General features: G+C 40.5%; 4 protein-coding genes across 5 annotated transcripts in view; 2 read left to right on the forward strand and 2 right to left on the reverse strand.

The window, feature by feature from the left end:
• The first annotated feature begins 273 nt into the window (after positions 1-273).
• On the forward strand, positions 274-3,973 carry iho1 (interactor of HORMAD1 1). Its single transcript, XM_025004199.2, has 8 exons — positions 274-341; positions 528-593; positions 749-887; positions 1,423-1,559; positions 1,679-1,727; positions 1,810-1,894; positions 2,293-2,408; positions 2,517-3,973. The coding sequence occupies exons 2-8, from the start codon at positions 541-543 to the stop codon at positions 3,234-3,236; spliced, it is 1,299 nt and encodes a 432-aa protein (XP_024859967.1). The 5' UTR covers positions 274-341; positions 528-540; the 3' UTR covers positions 3,237-3,973.
• Positions 3,405-7,538, reverse strand: kbtbd12 (kelch repeat and BTB (POZ) domain containing 12). Of its 2 annotated transcripts, none has more exons than XM_017408087.3 (6): positions 7,384-7,538; positions 5,427-6,573; positions 5,077-5,347; positions 4,753-4,903; positions 4,437-4,634; positions 3,405-4,353 (listed from the first exon to the last, which is right to left on the reverse strand). In XM_017408087.3, exons 2-6 carry the CDS (start codon positions 6,497-6,499, stop codon positions 4,184-4,186), a joined length of 1,863 nt encoding a protein of 620 aa, XP_017263576.1. In that variant the 5' UTR covers positions 6,500-6,573; positions 7,384-7,538; the 3' UTR covers positions 3,405-4,183. The 2 variants fall into 2 exon arrangements, with proteins under 2 accessions (XP_017263576.1, XP_017263577.1); XM_017408088.3 differs by having other exon boundaries at positions 7,375-7,531.
• Positions 7,539-7,978: 440 nt separating this feature from the next.
• slc26a6l (solute carrier family 26 member 6, like) lies at positions 7,979-16,506 on the forward strand. The gene is made up of 19 exons (XM_017408501.3): positions 7,979-8,512; positions 8,605-8,744; positions 8,962-9,072; positions 9,156-9,331; positions 9,422-9,586; positions 10,018-10,170; positions 10,464-10,546; positions 10,646-10,793; positions 10,910-11,023; positions 11,759-11,836; positions 11,982-12,077; positions 12,241-12,347; positions 12,527-12,596; positions 12,674-12,766; positions 13,924-14,034; positions 14,237-14,665; positions 15,251-15,305; positions 15,397-15,542; positions 16,068-16,506. The coding sequence occupies exons 1-19, from the start codon at positions 8,373-8,375 to the stop codon at positions 16,092-16,094; spliced, it is 2,442 nt and encodes an 813-aa protein (XP_017263990.1). The 5' UTR covers positions 7,979-8,372; the 3' UTR covers positions 16,095-16,506.
• Positions 16,507-16,928: 422 nt separating this feature from the next.
• Positions 16,929-20,620, reverse strand: part of p4htm (prolyl 4-hydroxylase, transmembrane (endoplasmic reticulum)) — a 6,575-nt gene continuing 2,883 nt past the window's right edge. Inside the window, exons 4-9 of the mRNA XM_017408503.3 lie at positions 20,484-20,580; positions 19,771-19,933; positions 19,514-19,699; positions 19,202-19,292; positions 18,925-19,048; positions 16,929-17,232 (exon numbers count right to left, since the gene is read on the reverse strand). Coding sequence (XP_017263992.1) covers positions 17,015-17,232; positions 18,925-19,048; positions 19,202-19,292; positions 19,514-19,699; positions 19,771-19,933; positions 20,484-20,580 — 879 coding nt within the window. The 3' untranslated portion in view covers positions 16,929-17,014. The remainder of the gene's footprint in view (positions 17,233-18,924; positions 19,049-19,201; positions 19,293-19,513; positions 19,700-19,770; positions 19,934-20,483; positions 20,581-20,620) is intronic.

Below are 20,620 nucleotides of genomic sequence, written 5' to 3' on the forward strand. Positions count from 1 at the left end.
TTGTGGCGTTGTTTCCGCTACAAGAGCCACTTCACATTAATCCTGTTTTTGCGCCTTGTTTCGTTTTTAAACCGAAAGTATTTTATTTCTGTTTAATCTAAAAAATGATTCTGAAAATGTTGATACAGTCATAATCCCAAAAAGACAAAACAAGCTTACTAATTAAACCATGTTCAGGACATTTAAAAGCGTTCTTAGATTTGTTCGACGGTTACAATGACTTTACTAAGACCGGTGTTTTCACTTTTCCGACGGTCAGTAAATGCAGCGTCTGAGAGTTCCAACGGCGGGAACTTTTAAGGCAAACTGCTGACCGTCTTCTCCTCACATTTATATAACCTGTGAGCCATTTAAACACACCTTTTAGCGTTTATTATTTATTCTACAATACGGGTATTGTATCTAACAAGGCATAGTTGTAGTAAATGTTTAATAAAGTGTTTTAGCTGATAAGAGACACAATGCTAACCAAATTGTTCTGCCAAGATAGCTAGATGAAACAGCTAACTTGTTATCTTTCTAAACAGGAAATAAAACACAATGAATCATGTGAGGAACATAAAAGAAATGCTGAACATTCCAACTGGAAGCAGGTGGTTTGCTAATTTAACAATAGTGACATTAAACTTAATCTGTATATATAAAAACAAAACATTGATTTGCATATTTATAAACTGTTTTGTTGTTTACTAATGAATCTGTCTTTGTATTCACTCATCAAACCTTACGTGGGCAAAACTTTAAGCAGAAATGCGGCAACAAGCGGCTACTCCAGTTTGACAGACTCCCAGCTTTTCTTTGGGTCCCAGTTTTGGCTTGACAACTCCCAGGGCACCTCTCAGGATGTGAGTTTGTCTTCCAGAAACTCCCAACAAAGTTCACAAGAGGTGGGGACCTTCATCATCGCCTTTTCTGTGCTCCTAGGCACACTTTGTGATCGCATGCATAAAAAAGAACCACACAAATGAGTAGTGGAGCTATTAGTTTACCACCATATATATTGTAGTTTTGTCTTTTATTTCAAAAATGGGGTACAATCAATAAAGATGATTATCTGCATATTTTCAGAGCTTTGTTTAAGGTGTTACATTCCTGAAGTGTATTATTAAAGTATCCACGGTTACTGGACAACAACAATATGTTGGTAAACAATGACAAAAACCATTTAGAAAAAAAATACAGTTGTAAATCAATCTGGTTCATTTAAAAAAGCTTTTCTGCAAAAGAAATGAACATAAATCACAACTGCATTTAATTGGCAATGTTTATGACTCAAATGAACTCATTAGAAATTGTTATTTTCAATAAAAATAAACCTGTACATTATGACATGAATGGTCACAGGAGTGTTATTATTATCCTATGTGTATAAAAGCTGATATAACTGTTTGCACGTCTTTAATCTGTGTTTTGTCTGTTTAGGGGAGCGAGCCAAAGGTTTTCAGCAGCTATCACAGCAAACCTCCCCTGTTTAAAGATTTCAAGGACAAAAGCAGAGGTTCTGCTCTACTTGATAAGTTTGAAGAGGACAGGAAAAAAGCAAAAGAAAAGAATGACAGGTGTGTCTCTTTGTCGCTTGAAACATGCAGTTCAGCCATTTTGGCGTGGCTACAAAGGAGTAGTCCTGATTGCTTAATCTTTGTTTTGTTTTTGCAATCTCATCCTTTTCCTTTAACAGCGACGCTTTGGTGAAAGAATTTCAACATATCAGAGAAACTCTCGTCAGCGTAAGTGCAGACAGGCAGCCGCTCGGTGTCGTTTGCGCGTCCCTTGTCTTTTAAACGTTAAAACCATGTGCTGCCTTTTCAGATTCAACAACTGGTCGCTGGCACCGAGAGAAAAACAGCCGCGTCCCAAAGAGTCTTTGAGAAATTTGACAGTTTTGCATCAGCATGTGAGTGCCGGTGTATTTTTCTTGCATTTCTGAAAGTTGCATCAGTCAGTCTGATTTATGTGAATGAATAAAGGTAGATGTTCTGCTTTTACCTGCATGGATTTTCTTTGCAGTTTACTAATAAGAGGAAGTTAGGTTAGGTTGTGCTTCCTTTTGTACCTTGTTCTTGTCCAATCATTGGCTTTGTGACCCTGATCAGGACAAAAACAGTATGCAAAATAATTAAAAAAAAAATAACAGTCAGTGTGCAGACATTTGTGATGCCCAGCAGGTGGTGCTCTTTGCCCAGCTATGATAAATAAATCACACAATCATTTTGAAACATATAACTTTACTGCAAATAAACAATATATTTTATATGCCCTCATGTTAGTAATCCTTTTGTTCTGTCTTCCCAGTTCAAAATGTTTTGGAGGGTCTTCAGAGTGACATTTCCCAGAAGTTTGAAACCTTGGTTGACAAATTAAGCTCTCAGAAGGAGGTGATGACGGAGCTGGAGGAAAGAGTGCAGAAGGTAAATAACATGCGGTCTATGGAGTGCTTGTTTACATTTTGACAGAAGCGAAATGGGGAGCAGTTGTTCGATCAATAATGGGTGTAAATGCTCATTTTTACCTTGTAGCACGTTAATACCACGGCACAGCTCGAGTCGCACCTGCAGAGCTTAAAGAATAGTCTGGAGTGTCTGAGAGAGGAGCATAAAGGAGAAAGACAAATGCTCGAAGAGGCCCTGAAGCTGCTGAACTCTTTAGTTTCTAAGCATTCAGCCAAACCCAGCGCCGAGCTGGTGATGGACAGCCCCATTCAGACATCGCCAGAGCTGGAGCAATCAGCGTCCAACAACCTGCAGGACAGCCAGCTCGAAGACAGTCAGCTTATCAGCGCATCACTGTGTGTTGAAGAGCGCCAGGTTGAAGCTTCCCTTCAGGTTCAGAGGCCCGTCTTCGGAAAGAGAAGGTTCACTCTGAGAGGCCACAGGCGCAAAAAGAGGCCGCTGGTGCTCCCGCAGAAGAGCAAGCTCTTGGTCTCAAATGAAAACAGTCGGCCTGCGAAAAAGTGTTTCAAATCGCAGGCCGTTTCCAGACCTCTTCGTGAGCGTCGCGATCAGAACACGCCGGCCAGCCAGGACGTCCTGTCGCCGGTGAACAAAGGCAGCAGATCCGGCGGGGCCGCGGGATGCTTCATCACCCCTCTGAGCTGCTGGTCTCAGGACAGCAACAGCTCCGAGTGCCTCGCTGTCATCGAGCCCGTCTTAGAGAAAGTGTCAGCTGAGTCAAAGGCGGCGAACCCAGCGAAGGATGGAGGCTTCTGGCAGTTGTTCGATTCCGACTTGGAGTTTTAGGGAAAGAGGGAAAGTGTCGGAATGGCGTGGTATTTATTTTGCTCTGTTTGGAGCTTAGGTGAGTAAGAACCAAAAATGTTAACACAAAACTATATCTGATATAACTGTGACTGCTGTTCTAGTGAAAATGTAATTATATGTTTTTTTGAAAATGCAACACAAAGACAATTTAAGTACATGTTTTTTTTATTATCTTTAAAGTGGAAGAGCTTTGACAAGGTGTGAAGGTTGCAGAATACAAAAAGGTTGAGGCATGTAGGACCTCCCCAGGCATTACATGAACTGATTGAACTTTTAAGGCTATGCTTATTTTTCTTCCTACATTAAAATACTGTAATGAAATATTTCTACTGACTTATTAAAATGTATTTATTCTGGATTATATTTCTGGTTTGGGATTAAAAATAAACTAAACTGAAACAAACCAAATGTTTTTGTTTTAACTAAAATTAGCGAGTAAATAACAGGTAATTTATGTGAATCCAGTTTGAATTCATACCAATTAAAAATACAAATACTTTTACATGAAATCTATAATTTCCTGTTGCTGTTTCGTGACCTTTAAGGTAGTTTTTTTGTCCATCCTATTTATTTCAGTTTGATTAAATATTATTAACACATATTTGTGTAACCTAAGGCCTTTAAGAATGGGTATTTTTTCAGAACAGTTAACAAGCTAAGCATTTTAGAACATATAGCTGCAGGTTGCAGCTAAGTGCAGATGGTGCATAAACACACACATACACAAAAATCTTATATTTACAAATTGCTTTTCTGCCTACTAGTGTGCAATGAAGCCATTAAGCAAATACTCTCTTCCACGCAGAGCGCTAAGACCTTTTCTGCCTGAAAAAATGAATGCTTTCGACCCGGCAATAAGTGCATTTATAATGAATTTCCTTCACTGATTTCCCCACACAGACTTTGGTCGGACTGGCAGCTGTGCGTCACAGTTTGACTAAGTCCGTTGGTGGGGATACGAGCCCCCTTGGGTTGAGATTTGCCACCAAGCAGACGTCGTAGTTGTCATGCATCAGTGCGTGCCGAGCCACCACTGTCCACCGGTTGTCCCAGGGGTCCAGCTCCAGAATGTCCTTTGTGATATCATCATGACGATCTAAGGGGATTTAAGAGACACAATGACGACAAAGTCACCTTGAAATAAAACTTTAAACACCGGTATAGATTTGCTTTCACCACCTGCCCCCTTGTAGTATCCACAAACATAAATCTTTCCTCCCACCACTCCTGCATTGGACGAATTGGTACGCAGTGAGAGCTGGGGGCACGGGAGAGGAGGTCCGTCCCTCCAGTAATCGCCATCTGGGTTGTAGATTTCCACGGCATCCAGGCAATGACGTGATTGTCCACGGTCCAGACCCTCGCAGCCAATACCCCCTGCAAAACATGTCCCCATCGTTAAACAGACAGAAATCAATGAAACATTATTATTCTGTTTTCAAAAAATCATTTTATATTGCACATAGCTGAAAGCTAGCTGGACAAAAGCACTTACCTATCACATAAATCTCCCCATTGAGCACCACAGCACTGCAGCGGTACTTTGAGTACCTCATGGGACCAAGCTCTGTCCATTTGTTTGTGTTTGGATTATACTCCAGAAGGCGGTTACTAAGCCGGTCGGGCTCATCATCCATGCGGTATGACTGGAAGGTCGGAGTGGAGGAAAGATGTGACAAAGCAGAGCAGGTTCATTTAGGAAGAACTCCCACAGAAACACATTACGAGCTTTCAGCAGAAGTCTAATGTTCTTAATGTTGTAACCAAAGTAAATAGAGTTGTTTGTATTATTGCTAGGTAAATAATATGTCTGCGACACCTGCGGGGTGCGACCACCCAACACATAAAGGCGGTCTTTCATCCTGACCACGCTGTGGTAGGCCAAAGGCAGAGGGAGGGGTGCTGCGCTTCGCCAGGGCCCGCCCTGCAGGGACCATCGTTCCACACAGTTTGTGATGAGAAACTGGTTCTTCAGCTTCATCTGCCCACCCAAGAGGTACAGAGTGTCACCCAGCGATCCTAGAGCGTAGGAGTCACGATACTCTGCGGATGTCAGGTGCTCCCAGCTGCCTTGGGCTTCCACTTTATACCTGGAAACTCAAACATACCCCGGTCAGGCTGTGAAGTACAAGCAATGCACCGATCTAAACTTATCCACTTGTTTCTTACCTGTAGATCTCAACGTTTAGGTCTTTCTGTCGAGCCATTCTCCTTGCACTTAACTCTCCTGCGACGACAATGTCATTTCTTTCAGTCACAACTCCAGTGCACACGTACCCCAGAGCCTCCCCATAGCGAGGGGAACTGATGTAGTAGGTCCGGCCCGTGGTTGGGGAGTAGCAGAAGCTGCGCTCCGCAAAGTTTCCATACCATGACCTGATCCCTCCACTGTCGTTACCAACACAGAGCAGCAGATCTGCGCTTTCCATTCCATAGCGCAGCTTAAGTTTGCGTGGTGCAGCCGAGGGATGCATCGCTGCCGCCTCCAAAGCTTCGTTCAGCATCTCCAGACACTCAGCATCAGCCAGCAGCTCTGTGTTTCTCTTCATGGCCTCTCTCAAGTAGTCAGGGTTTATCAGTGGCAGGCGGACCTTCCTCAGGAGCTCCGGTAGATGCAGAACACGTACTTCTCCATCCATCATAGGGCTGTGTTTGACCCAGCGGAGAACCACATCCAAGATGGTTTCTTCTCGTGTCACATTGAGATCATCCGAACTCAGGAGCTTTCCGATCTGGTGGGCCTCCAGATCCAGGATCTCCTCGCTCTGGCATACTTGGACAAAGTGCTGCCTGAGGAAGCGCTGAGCGTGGTCGGCCAGGTCCTCCGCACCAAGGTCACGGGCAAAATAATACACACCGAGACAGTTTGAGGCATCCATGTTCTCTGTCATGTGCTGCTGACAGCGCGTGAAGACGTCATCCATCTGCAGGAGGAAAGCCGCGATGGAGATGCCCTGAACGTTGGCGTTAGTGAGAGGAAGATCTGAGGTGTACATGTAGTTCAGGAGGAGGGCCAGGCTGTCCGCCGGGGTGTCGCGCAGAAATATTTCTCTGTTGCTGCACTCACGCAAACCGCACGTGAACATCACACGGAAGTACGGGCTGAAGGCAGAAAGGATGACTCTGTGGCAGGGGAAGCTGATGCCCTCGGCGACCAGCACTACATCTGTCAAGTGCTCGACCTCCCTCATCTTCCTCAGCTGATCGAGAAGCACCAGCCCGTGTTTGGCAGTGAGATCCATTTAGCTCAGATTTATCAGAGAACTCAATACACTCAAGAGGCTTTACACACCGAGAGCAAAAAGAGAAGTTGTTTCTGAAAAACAAAAAGCGGAGTCAGCATCTCTTCATAAACTTCAGCACACTAATCAGACACTAATATTTAGTCGCCACTACAAAGAACAACTGAATCAATCTGAACATTAATTAAAAGAAAACTAGATTTTTCTTTTCTTTCTTTTTTGTTTTAACTGGTTATTGATTCATTCTTTCAATTCATAGAAGTGAAGAAAATAAGAACAAAATACAGGAAAACAAGATTTTTTATTCTGGCTTTTTCCAAAAGCACATTTTGCTCCAAAAGTTTTGCAAACATATTGATTAAAAATTAGATAATACCTCTGTTGCATATTGAAACATGACAAACAAGTATATAAACCATTTTATATAAAAAAAAAAAAAAGTTAAATTACTGTAAATAATCTGATTTTTAAGTGTTTAAGTCTTTTACTCTGTTTCCTGTTAGAGCTTTTCCTGGAAGTCCATACAGCTATATGTCAAAACCCAAACCTGTATTTGCCTAAAAATCAACCTTAAAGTGTTGGAAACTAATTTTGGAGAAAGAAAATATTCAGTATTTAAAAAAAACAAGCTTGAGAAGGTATGAGAAAAACAACTTCCCAAAAGCAGATTTTTAAAAAGTGAAACCATAAATAAATTGATCTGTGTACATGATGAGTGATATTTCAGTATAAACACATACATGCAAAAATAATATTTCTGGAATTAAAAGTGCTAATTGTCCTACATAAATATCTTGTCTATATAAGATAAAGTAGCACAGACGCACTGACAAGCTGAGCACGTTGTGAAATATTTAGTTTGTTAAAAGTCTTACCAAACTCACCGACTCTATATTTTTTTCTTCTTCAGTCTTTAAAGAAAATGTAAATATCCATGTTTTTTCTTCAAGCCACACGTGATGTTGATGTTGCAGAATGTGCTAATCAGAGGGGTCAGATCTGATCTGAGCAAACGCAACGTTAAGGTATGTACCCCCCTGTCCTCCTTCCAGTACTGCCCCCCCCTGCCTCCCTGAGCCGCTGACCCAAAAATAGACGGTGTTGTGGCCGGCAGTAAGTGGGTCAAAGGGGTCTGAGAAACAGGAACAGAAGCGGAAGTGTTTGGAATGACAAATGTGATAAATTCATCTGTAATTTTTTAGACTTTGTTGAGTTATTATTATGTGTTTGGGGTAATTCCTCCTCACCAGTTTGTTCATTTTGGTCACGTGTACGCAGTCCTGGCACGGCTGAAACTTTGCTCTCAGCTCGGATTCAGATTTCATGACAGCACTTTCTTAAAGGCCCAGTCGGCGTGTGGAAAAAAAAAAAAAAAAAAAAAAAAAAATATATATATATATATATTTTAAAGTTCAAACATTAAAGCTACATTTTTTGCCATTTAAACTCTACAGTCAGCTTGAATTATAACAGTTTAGACTTGAAATACTCCCGAAGCAGGAGACTTTGTTTCTGCTGAAAATCCTTCTGAATTTGACTCATTTAAAGTTTTTATGTTCAGAAGCTACCAATTCATTTAGTGAGAACGTCACGCGTCATTGACTTCATTTTTTGTCTTTGAGGGAAAAAAACAGGGAGGATGGAAAGTTTAGGTAATCCAAACTCAGCAGAGTTGAGCGTTTACCTCTTTCAGGCCATAATCACATCCTCTCCTTGCGTCGCTCAGCCATCACTCGTAACGCCTCTGCCCACAACATCCTGACTGTAGTTAACCATTTAACCAGTGTGGTGTATAAAAACACATGCTCCTGTAGGTTTAACAGTGCTGTAGGTTCATCTAGTTCAAGACTCTTTGGATTGAATCTAAGCTCAAATGGACACCAGACAAAGATTGGGGAAATACAGGGTGGAGAGGGAAGTCCTGGACGAGCGGAGATTAGAAGAACTAACACAGAGGAAAACGTACTCAGACATCCAGCCACCTTTAACTCATCGTTTAAAAGACTCTTTAAGGTAAACTGCTCATTGCAACCAGTTATAAACCTATGTACTGTTCATTTAACATGTCCGCAGGTGAAAAGATCTTAACATTTGCACTTTTACAGATGCACAGTTCCTAAACTGAAGCGAAGCGTGTTGAACAGCTTCCCCGTGTTATACTGGCTGCCCAAATACTCAGTCTGGGACTACGGCATGCCCGACCTCGTCTCTGGGATCAGTGTGGGCATAATGCACCTGCCACAAGGTATGACAACAGTCCAAAATGAATAAATGTTTTGACCTAATGAATAAAAGTTATTACCTTGGATTTATCCTTTATTGTTCTTGTGCATAAGCTTGTACAGGAATTTTTAAAAAATCCTTCTTATGATGATATTTTAAGAGCACTGCCCACATTTTATTTATCCATTTATTTATTTATTTATTGTAAATTGCAGTAATGAAACTCTTTTCTCTCACAGGTATGGCCTATGCATTGCTGGCTTCTGTACCTCCTGTGTTTGGGCTTTACTCATCTCTCTATCCTGCATTAATCTACTTCTTTTTTGGAACATCACGCCATATTTCTATCGGTTAGTGCAACAGAGATGGCGTCAAAACATTGTAATCACACAAAAGGGTTGTTTTACTTGATTGCATATTTTGCCGTTTTTAGGTACGTTTACCATCCTCAGCATCATGGTGGGCAGTGTGACTGAGAGACTTGCTCCAGATGAGAATTTCCTTAAAAGAAATGGGACCAACTTTACTGCAGAGGTGGACATAAGTGCCCGGGACTCCTACAGAGTGCAGGTGGCAGCTGCGACTACTGTCCTAGGAGGACTTATTCAGGTTTGCTACACCAAACATCCCTCAAAAATCTCAAATCTTAAAATCTATTTTGTTCTTACAGCTACTGAATGACAGAACTGTGTTTTACAGGTGTTGCTAGGAGTTGTAAAGTTTGGATTTGTGGGAATGTACCTGTCCGAGCCCCTGGTGCGGGCTTACACAACAGCTGCAGCAGCACATGCTGTGGTGGCACAGCTGAAGTACATTTTTGGAGTTTCACCAGCAAGGTTCACCGGCCCTCTGTCACAGGTTTATGTGAGTATCATCACATAAACCATTTTCTTTTTGTCAATGTAATCTGTGACAGCACAGAGAAATTCTATGTTAAATACTGAAAAGTTTCTCATGATTTCCTCAAAATTCCACATGAATCTTGTGTCTCATTCCAGCTTTTTACGTTCTTTAGGACTCATGTCAACTCTTACTTTTCTGAATATCTGAAGTGTATTTGAAAATAGTTTTATTCAGTGTTTGTTTCTTCATACAGGCTACAAGAAATCAAATGAAATGAAATATGATAAAACACTTAAAATAAAATGAACGCAATGAAAATCTAATTTGGCATTTGTTGTACATTAAGAGTACAAAGTAGGGAAATTACCCTATAGTTAAATGATGACGAAACTCAACATTGTGTGCAGGATTCATTTACAACAAACCCGTTCTTTGTCTTTTCTGATTTTCAGACTCTGGTGGATGTTTGCTCCTTGCTGCCGGAGACACATCTCCCCACGTTAGCAGTCAGTGCTTTGACCATTGGGCTTCTAATCGCAGCCAAAGAGCTCAACTCGTTCTTCAGTTCAAAGCTGCCGGTTCCCATCCCGGTGGAGCTCATCACAGTCAGTTGACACAAGGACACACTCCCTGGCCTCTTACTGTTTTATCACTTTTGTGTTGATGCTGATGATGCAGTGCTGGAAAAAAAAAAAGCACGGACTCAGTGGAAATAATGAGCTGAATCAGCAATGGTGCAAGGGCCTCTAGATTTGTGCTCTTCACAGCAAAAATGTTTAATTTATGGGTAATAATTAGGTTCACACCTGGAGTATGATTGACTAGGCTTTAATGATTGATCTGTGTTGTAAAATATGGCTTTTTAGCTTTATGACTCTTACGTCTTGTGTTGTTTCAGATCGTGGCAGCGACCCTGATATCGTCCTACACCCACTTGAACACCAACTACACTGTTTCAGTTGTAGGAGAGATTCCAAGTGGGTGAGTGTTTAGATTTATATTACACTTTTGTCATTATTAGGATATTTCCAGCTTATTTTGCATTGACCGGTTTCCTGTTTCCTTTTACCTGTTCACCAGTTTAAGTCCTCCCAGTGTGCCAGACGTGAGTATTTTTGGTGAGGTTATTGGCGATGCCTTCGCGCTGGCCATAGTTGGATATGCTGTATCCATTTCTCTTGGAAAAACATTTGCACTGAAGCATGGATACAAGGTGGACAGTAATCAGGTGAGTCACTAGCTTGAGACTTCTGTTTCTGCATTAAACCTACAGCAGTGTTAAGTTTGATTTGATCAGTATTTCATTTTACACACCGTTGTGTCTTTGTCTCCATTTTGCTGCAGGAGCTTGTGGCGCTTGGTCTCAGTAACGCAGCAGGAGGCTTCTTCCAGTGTTTCTCTGTCTGCTCCTCCATGTCTCGAAGTCTGATCCAAGAAACCACCGGAGGGAAAACCCAAGTGAGTAAACAACAGCAAAAACAACATTACACAGTTTTAGGAACAGAATGAGCAACATCCCGCAAGCTGTAGTTACTCTAGAAAACCAAAACTAAATTTACTGATTTGCAAATCACTAAAATATTAACTAAAAATGTCCAAATGCAACATAAGTGCAATATGTTATTAAATGAATAAGAAAATCCAGAGACGTCTGATGTGGGGCACAGCTGGTTACTAAGACTAAATGACCACGAGCTTCAGGCCTTCAAGCGGCACATTTAACAGTTTAAATTAACATTATAGTTACAGTATTTTCAGTTGGGTGCAGGTTGTCAAAGATCTACAAGTCATTGCATTTATTATAGCAATTTTATGCATTGTCTTAGCCCCGCTGGGAACAGCGTCGGCACTGATTATTGTAAATTTGCATCAACTGTATTGCAAATATGCAACAGATACATTCAAGTTAGAAGATGACTTGGCCAAGTTACAAATGAAATCCAACTTCATGGCTATAATTAAATATGAAATTCAAAATGTATTTGCAGAAGAAGATGTGTTGTAGTTTCAGCAAACAAAAACACAATTTCCATTCAAATATCCACTGAAAGGAACTGTTGAGACGTCTTTAGTTGCTGTCTAATGTTGGAACAACAGGCTGCTAACTGTTTATTTATTATCTATTTGTACCAAACAGACCAGTGTGTTAACATGTATGTGTAATAATAAGGAATCGTGCTGTTTCCTTTGCAGATGGCTGGAGTTGCCGCGGCTCTAATCGTGTTGGTGACCATTCTGAAACTTGGTCCACTGTTCCAGGAGCTGCCAAAGGTTGGATTTCCACTCCGATGGTTGTTATTGTCAAGTGATGTTTCAGTTTATATCCATGTCGCAGATTGTTTGTAAAGTTGGACACTGATTTGTATCCTCTGTCGTAGGTTTGTGGAGTCTTGTCTGATCGATTGTGTCGTTTTAGGCAGTTCTGGCATCGATTGTGCTTGTAAATCTGAAGGGGATGTTCAAGCAGTACTCTGACATTGTTACACTGTGGAGGAGCAGCAAGATTGATCTGGTGAGAGAGGATTAATAAAAATTTCATTGCTATACACGACATCAGTTTAAAATAGCTCCTAATGCACCAAATTTGATGAGATCGCTGTTTTTTCCTAAATATGTCAATGTGTCAAAATTGTCATTTTTAATAACAAAGCATCATCCTGTCCCTCTTCTCTCAGGTGGTTTGGTTGGTCACCTGGGTGTCAACAATGCTTCTCAATCTGGACCTGGGTCTGGCTGCCTCCATCATTTTCGCTCTGTTCACGGTTATCTTTAGGACTCAGATGTAAGAGTTTTCTGCAGCGGTAGATTTCTCACCGCAGTATATGAGCCTGCAGCCTGTTTGAGAAATTCAGCATTACTAATTCACGTTGGCCTGCAGGATCTGCAGCACAAGACAAAGTACTTTTACACACACGATGCAGATATTAATAAAGTTTTGTCTTCCTTTTTTTTTTGTTTTAGGCCAACGTACTCTGTTCTGGGAAATGTTCCAGATACAGAACTCTATGTGGATACAGAGACACACAGAGAGGTGGGGCAACAGAAACAAAAGAGGTTATGTTTCTGCTGTGAATGCAAAAGTGGCTAATGATGTTATTTGTTCAACAGGCAAAAGAAATTCCAGGTGTTACTATATTCCGCTCCTCTGCTACAGTGTATTTCGCCAACGCTGAGCTCTACCTCGACGCCCTGAAAGAAAAGGTTTGTTCACTTTTCCCAAAAGCAGCAGCTGTGTTTTCTTATTATTGTTAAATAGTTTGATTAATAAAGTATTTTGTCAGGAAATTATTACAGTATAGTTACATCTATGTGTATATATTTGCTGCCATTTGATTGGTTCTTTTATTTACTCAGTCAATTTATATATTTTTATGCTCATATTGGTGTATTTGATTACTAAGTTAATGATTTAAGCACACCAGAGTCCAAAATTCTCCTATGAGGACAATAAAGTCTCAGCTTTATTGTTCACAGTAAATTTATTGAACACCTCTTTTAGTTTTAGTTTTAACTATTATACTGAGTTGTGTTGTTGTTTCCCGTATTCATGCATTATATGTCACCTCACTTGTTTTTCCAGGAAGCCATATTAGGCCTCCTTTTTACAATTTGTCTCATTCTTCTTGGGTTTTGAAACGAAAAGCAACATTTTTTAAAAGGAAAATGTTGACTTTTCTAAGCACAAACTTGCGCCTGTTTTCAGAGCAGCCACTTCTAGGCCGTAGAATGAAGCTCTCTTGCACAAGGCCACACATTTTTGAGATTAGTGATGCTCAGCAACCCTCGAAGCACATTGTTCCTGCATTATACAGCAGACAGGAGATAACCTGGAAGCTCAAAACGAAACACCGATTATTTCATTGGAAGCTTTATTTTCAAATACTTGCATTTTCATCTTGTAGTTCATCCACAGAACAGTTTGTATCAATCTATCTATCAGTCACAGTTTCATATGACGTGTTTTATTGATCCAGGTTATTAAAACAGACACAAACACTGAATCTATTTGACATCAAGTCTGCTAGTAAAACACCAGTCGTGCTCATTTTATAATAGATCCGTCGTATATTGTTTCTGTAACTCCTGCATGTTTTTCTGCAGGTTCATTTCTACGTGTTTTGTTAAAGTACAGCATTTAGGGGCTAACGTAGAAGTTGGATGGAGCTGTTATTTCTAAAATGTTTATTATTATGATGGTATGTGTGACTTTGGACACCCAAAGATTTGCTCTCATGCAGAGAAGTTGATGTTTCTGTGTCTCATCTTCAAGGAGGAAACAGTTCTTTTTTTTTATTTTGGGAATTTGATTGTGATGTTTTGTCTTTATTTGTTCATTTTTTTTAAATACCTGTTTTCAGAGCGGGCTGGACATCAGTAAAATGATTATTTATAAGAGAAGACAGGAGGCCAAACAGAGGAGAAGAGAAAAGAGGGCCGAGAGACGGGCGAAGAGGCAGACAAAGAGAGAGGTTGGAAATGTTCAGTAAAATGACCGTAACATTAAATGTTTAAGTCAAAACTCAATATTTAAAGCACACCTAACTCTTTTTTTGGTATTTGGAGCCACTGTGTTCATAGGACAAAGGCAAAAACAGGCTCCAAAATTCTTTACATAAGGCAAGACCTCTCCCCAAATGTTCAAAATAATCTTCTTCCCTGTATTCATTTCAGAGACGAGCACAAAGAGCAGCTACGCAGCTTTCTGGACCACCGGAGTTTTCTGTGGAGGAGGGGGCTGGCTGCTGGAAGGACACACGCATAGACGAGACTGTTGCAGAGAAGGAGGAACCGGGCTGGACCGAGAGGGAGAACGGGACAGTGTTTGTGATCCCGACCACTCCCAGAACTCCCGAGGGTCAGTCCAGATGGGAGTATCTTAAAGGAGGAGACCCAGACTGCACCAGTTTAGACTGGATGTCAGAGGACCAGGACGGGGACACCACCACTCTGGGCTCCAGCACTGAGGACACCCTGAGTCGTGACCTGGAGCGAGTGTCTCTTGGGTCTCTGGGCAAGTGGACCTGGGACATTCACTCCATTATCCTTGACCTTTCCACAACGAACTTCATCGACATCGTGGCCATCAAGATGATGAAAAATGTGAGTGAAGCAACAAATGGGGCATGATTTTTCTCTGATCCTTGTAGATATTAAAATCCTTATGCTTTCAAATCAGTTAGACTTGAAGTTTATTTAACAATAGATTTATAAAAATATAAAGAATGTTTTACAAGCTATAGCAACATGGATGGTTTGGGCAAGTTTTGCAGAAGATATTAGACCTATTTTCATAAACAAACATTTTGCATTGCTCATTGATCCCTACTTGTTCTGATTGAAGGCTGTAAGAAGATTCCTGCCTTTTCAGGGCATTAATGTATTTTTAAGCAAGTGTCTTAGGACAAAAGATGTGTTCTGTCTTTTAATAGGTGTTAGCTCTCCTGTAAATGTGCCAGTTAATGGATCTGAGCTCTTCTTGCCATGTCCTGTAATCAGTGTCCCACGTTTGTTTTTGTCAGTTTTCTTTTCAGAGTAACGGTGTGAGCAGCATAATAATCATGCTCCCAGACAGTTTGAATAACCCTGTGATTAATTAGAGAAGTATTAGACAAGTAGAAACAGTACAAGCATTTTGATTTTAAAGGCTGTATGAGGTGAAGCATTCAGCGTTTGTTCTATTAACAGATATTCCAGGACTTTAGGGAAATTGATGTGGATATCTACATCGCTGGCTGTCAAGGTGAGTGAAAATATTCTAATTTTCTGAGGCTGCGCTGCTAAAATATTCCTCTTCTTGGCAGCGAGCCGCTGATGAACTCTCTTCTCGTCAGTGTCTGTGGTGGAACAGCTGGAGCGCGGTGACTTCTTCTCCGAGACAGTAACAAAACATCAGCTTTTTGCTTCTGTTCACGACGCTGTGCTCTTCTGTCTCAACCATCGTGGAGCCACTTCAGTCCCCAGATATGACCCGACACTGGTGAGTTCCTAAAGCTGATGTTCAGGTTTCATTTAAGAATGGATACTTAAAGCAAGCGACTCCTAGGACACACAAAACGCTCTCTGGTCTCTGTTAACATGATAATTCGCAGTTATTGTTGACAATTAAGTAGGTCATTATCAGGATCAAACAGTCTAAAGCAATGATTCCTAAAGTTGGGGTCGGGACCCCAGTGTGGGTCACCCAACACCAAGTAGGGGTCCTTAGATAATCTTTGCATTGCATTTGCATCATAATTGTGACAGAGAATTGAAATACAAATCATAAATTGATTTTAAAAAATAGCAAAATGGATGTTACGACTGTTTGTGGAGTCATGCTCTTATTTAATAGGGTCATTACCATTTTTGGATATTTAAACAGCCAACAGATGGGGTCACACACCTTTGTCACTGTTAATTTATGGGTCGAAAGCTGAAAAGTTTGGGAACCAGTGGTCTAAAATCTGACACATAAGAATAAACATTTTCCTGTGTTTTATTATTCTAATTGTCTTTTTTACAGGACCTACACAACAACACAACATTTTAAAGCCTTCAAGAAATCAAAGGATTCATCAAAGCTGGTTTTCTTTTTTTGTTAGTAAAATGATATAAACTCTGAATGAAGTATGTATTCTTCTCCTTTTGCGTTTCTTTGTTTTATTGTTATCCTAGTGATATTTATACATTGCTTTGTTAAAAAAAGACAAACACAGAGATAAAATTTGCTTCATTTAATTTTATTTGTCGAGGAAAAGAGAGATTGTGCCTCTTAAATAATTACTTGACAAATAAACAAATAAATAAAATGGAATCTGGACATCTTGTGCATTTTAATTTGTTGTGCATTCATACAACAGCAGTAGTAAACTGAAGGAACAAAGACAAGGCATCGTGCGTCACACTCGGAGTGCGAGCTTCTTTTGGTAACGGCAGCCACCGCAATATTCCAGTGCAAATGTTTACTCACGGCAACAGCGAAATGTGTCGAGATCAAGCATGCAAAGACGTGTGGAAGTTTATGTGTGGGACAATTAGGGAAATCTAGTGGCAGAAAAGTAATAGAAGTGTAACTGGAAGTGCTCTTTTGTTTTGCAGCCATCTCATTTCTCCTACAAGTTTGGAAAATGATACAGAGAGAGGGGAAATAAGCCTGCTTGCAATGTCAGATCCTGCCACTAGATGTCACTAAAGTCCTACAGTAACACACCGTTTTAAATCACAACTCCTTGGGAGAAGTTCTAGTGCAAGACTCCTAAAATTGGAAATAGGGATAAAACAGTTTTTAAAAAAATGTACCTAAAAGCATCTATTTCTTGTTTCATAAATCCACTGTGACCACATTCCCTGAAATCTTGTATCTACAAACCAGCCACAGAGGATGAAAAACGTTGTGCACAGGACAGAGGAAGACTAGGAAGAATTCTGTTTTTTTTTTTTTTTTACATGTATAATTATTTGGTGTTTGAGCTACAAATCTTGATGGATGCTGGGACTGTGCATGTCTGGATTCAGAGCCAAATCTTCATCATTTTCCTCTTCGGGCAGCTGCGACACCAGCTGCTGGTAGCGAGCCTGCCTCTGGTAATCCGGATCAATGTTGATCCATTTATTGGCAATCCACTTTGTGCCACGGGTGACCACACAGCCTCCATGCAGAGCATACTCATCCTGCTCTCCCACCCAGCCTAAAGAGGAAAATATGAAAAGGTGACTGACTTCAACTTTTTTCTTTATATGATTACTTTGACAGAACATTAAATAAATAAAGGAGGAGACATAAAATGACATGGTCAGGTACTGGACTGAAAAAAAGAAAAGGCAGCCAAAGAACAAAGAGAAAACCTTCAGAAAACCTGAAGAGCAATTAATCAAGACCACTTTAAATGATTTAAAGAGAGTCTGGCTGTCTGGAAGAAAAAAAAATGATTTAAAGCTTTTGCAGACTCCTGTAGGTTAAGAAAGAAATCTGGCTGTTTTCAACAACGAAGCTAAAGCTGTTTTTCTGCATCTGATATTAATTATAAATATATCCAAATCCATCTCTACAATCTGAATACCAGAAAATCAGAGCTCAGAAAGATGTGTAAAAATTGAGTAAACTCAAAATTCAGAAGTGGTTTTCTTATCTACATCGCTCCAAATGCAGCCAGTCTGAAACATTTTACAATCTACTGGAAAAACATTTTACAGATGAAAAATCCAAATTATATGTATCACATTACAATAAGTCTACACTTCTAAAAGATTTATGATTAGGTTATTTATTAATTAATTGTTAATAAATACTTTAAAAACAGATATGACACTTTTTATCTATTAATACAGGCTCACTGGTCAAATTAGGTGCTATACTTTATATTAATCTGGCTAATCTGTTTCTTTTGTTAAATTTTCCCTTTTTGTCACTCCACTAGTCTTTTTTTATTCAGGTTTTCTTGACAAATGTTTGATGCTGAGAAGCTCTAAGATGAGGAAGAGAAGAGTAATATAAATGAACAGTAAGAATGAAGAGTACAGACAAGGAAACATGTAACATTTGCTCCTTTTTTATTAGTTTCTAAAATCTCTACAGCTTAAATCACACGTGTCAAACTCAAGGCCCGCAGGACCAGATCCGGCCCTCTGTAACATTTCATCCGGCCCTCTAGTCTGGTTCAGATCGAGTCTCTGATTCTTATTTTGCTTAAAAAAACTGAAGTTTTCTCTGACAGTGACTTAGAAGCCAACAATATATAGTTTTAATTTCTGTATGATCAGGTTTTTGTCTGTTTTAATGTTAAAAAATTCATTTNGAAATGACTGCTAATGACGTGCTTTTTGAAGTTTGATCTATTTGTCTGCGTTCATTAAAGTCTGTTTGCTCTAAATTCTGTATAATCTGTAACTGGAAAAAGGTCATTGATATTTCTATATGAATGATTTGACATAATACATCTAAAACTAAGGTTAATTTATGTAATTTTTAATAAATATTGATCGTGATTGGCCCTTGGCTAGGATCAAATTTTTAATTTTGGCCCCCTTGTGTCTCTGGGTTTGACACCCCTGACTTAAATGAACAGATTATTACCTACTTATTATTTAATTATAAAGATTGTCCTGCTGGTAGCAAAATTAATTTTGTTTAGATAATTATATTCAAAATAGAAACTGTGCACTATAAAACTAAATACCTGTTTTTGTCAAATTAATGATAGTCCTAATAAAACCTGCTTGCTGAGTCATGGAATATAATATATATACCAGTACAGACAAACATACACAAACACAAACATGGACATAAACTATATTCTGGCTGCCCATGCCTATAATTAAGCTTCTGATATCAGCATTTCTTTGCATCATTATCCAAAGAAATAGTGTTCGGATTAACCAACCTTTTCCATCCGAGAGGTAGTTGTACCAGAAAACAGCCGTCCCTTTGGTCGGCTTCACCCTCAGGTTGCTCTTATCACAGTTCCTTCTGGTGTCCATTAGATCCACGTCGTTCTGTATCAGAGACTGAAACACACACTCAGGCTAAGTGACTCTGTTCCGTCGTGTGGGACACATCCACTCACCGACAGACAAGCGAGTTAACACACACACATGTGAGAGACATGCACACTGTGTCCACAAATACTTTTGCAACACTCTCCGTCCACATTTACGCACCACTTCATCATAGGTCCTGTTGTCTGCCACAGGGAATGCGGTCTCCCCGCCCCCATCAACAGAGTTCAGGTAGAAGAGAACTGTGATGTACCTAAGTGTGCAACATAGGTTTAAATTGACACACACATGTATGGTGCAAACACACAAGCACGCACGCACACACAAACACTGAGCAAAATGAGTGGCGAGCACAGAAACTACTCAGTGCAGAGCTTTAGGTGCACAGATCAGTAACAGCATCAGACAGATGAGTTCACACCAAAGCATACACAGATTTATTTAAATATATAAACATTTAGGTCAACACCCCACCTGCACGACGTCTCGAAAGGGGTGGAGGTGTTCGCTGCGAGGCGTGTGTGCGAACACGCTGTCTCGGGGTAGACGGGCCCGCTGTCCTGGTGGGCGTGGTAGTGCCCCCCCTCCTCGTAGCGAACCACCTGCAGCGGTTCACTGAGGTCCACCAGTGTGGGCGGCATTCGAGTGAGGCGAGTCACCCTTTGGTGGAGAAGCAGATGGTTTATGTTTTCCGAAAGGAACGAGAGACAAGTCCTGATTGACTCTCTCACCTTTCCTTGATTTCTTGGAGGACCTGGTGAGCTCCTTTGCCCTGATACAACCAGGTGTGTCTGCTGTTCCGCACCAGCTGACTCCTCTTCACCCCTTGCTGCAGCAGGAAGCGCTGGAAGGCGTCACTGCTTAGGAGCCGGAACTCCTCAAGGCTCAGCAGACCTGTTGCACCAATAACATAACATGTGACCAATACATCTGTGGAAACGTGAATTTAACACACCCTGTGAGTAAAATGTTGCACTTTTGTAACAGACAATATGGCACTAAAAAAAACTTGCTTAAAGGACAAAGCGAAGAGTTTGCTTCAATCCACTGGACACGATCCAAAAAGACATGGAGCTCTAAAGTTTGTCAGTCATTTTAAATCTCTTATCGCTCGCTGTACGCCTGTTTTGGATGGTTTTCCGTGTTCACACAGACTCAGCCATAATCTCGTCTTTGTTATGTCTTCTCATTGACTGCCTCCTTCATATTAACTGGCCCACATTTAAAAAAATAAATAAATAAAAAGTTTGGAAAACGAAAGTTTTCGCTCTCTGGACTCACTGTTTGCAGAGCTCATTTTAAAGTGGTGAAAAAGGGGTTTCGAAAAAGGCTAATCTCCGCATAAAATCAGCTTCAAAAACTGCTTCATGTCAGTGAAAATGCTCTTGTTGAACTGATTTATAACAGAGACAACAATATAATAAAAGTCAAGCTGTTGTCTCACCGTTCCCGTCCTTGTCGGCTTTGAGCCCGGCGTAAATTTCTCGTAGATTCTCCGGAGTGAGCCAGATGCCGTCCCTGACCCGAGAATGAGTCAATATCTTATAGGCACAGCAGTAAAGAGAGGATGAGTTAACCGCT

This window comes from Kryptolebias marmoratus, linkage group LG4 (genome assembly GCF_001649575.2).
Source record: "Kryptolebias marmoratus isolate JLee-2015 linkage group LG4, ASM164957v2, whole genome shotgun sequence".
In the NCBI taxonomy this organism is placed as follows: domain Eukaryota; kingdom Metazoa; phylum Chordata; class Actinopteri; order Cyprinodontiformes; family Rivulidae; genus Kryptolebias; species Kryptolebias marmoratus.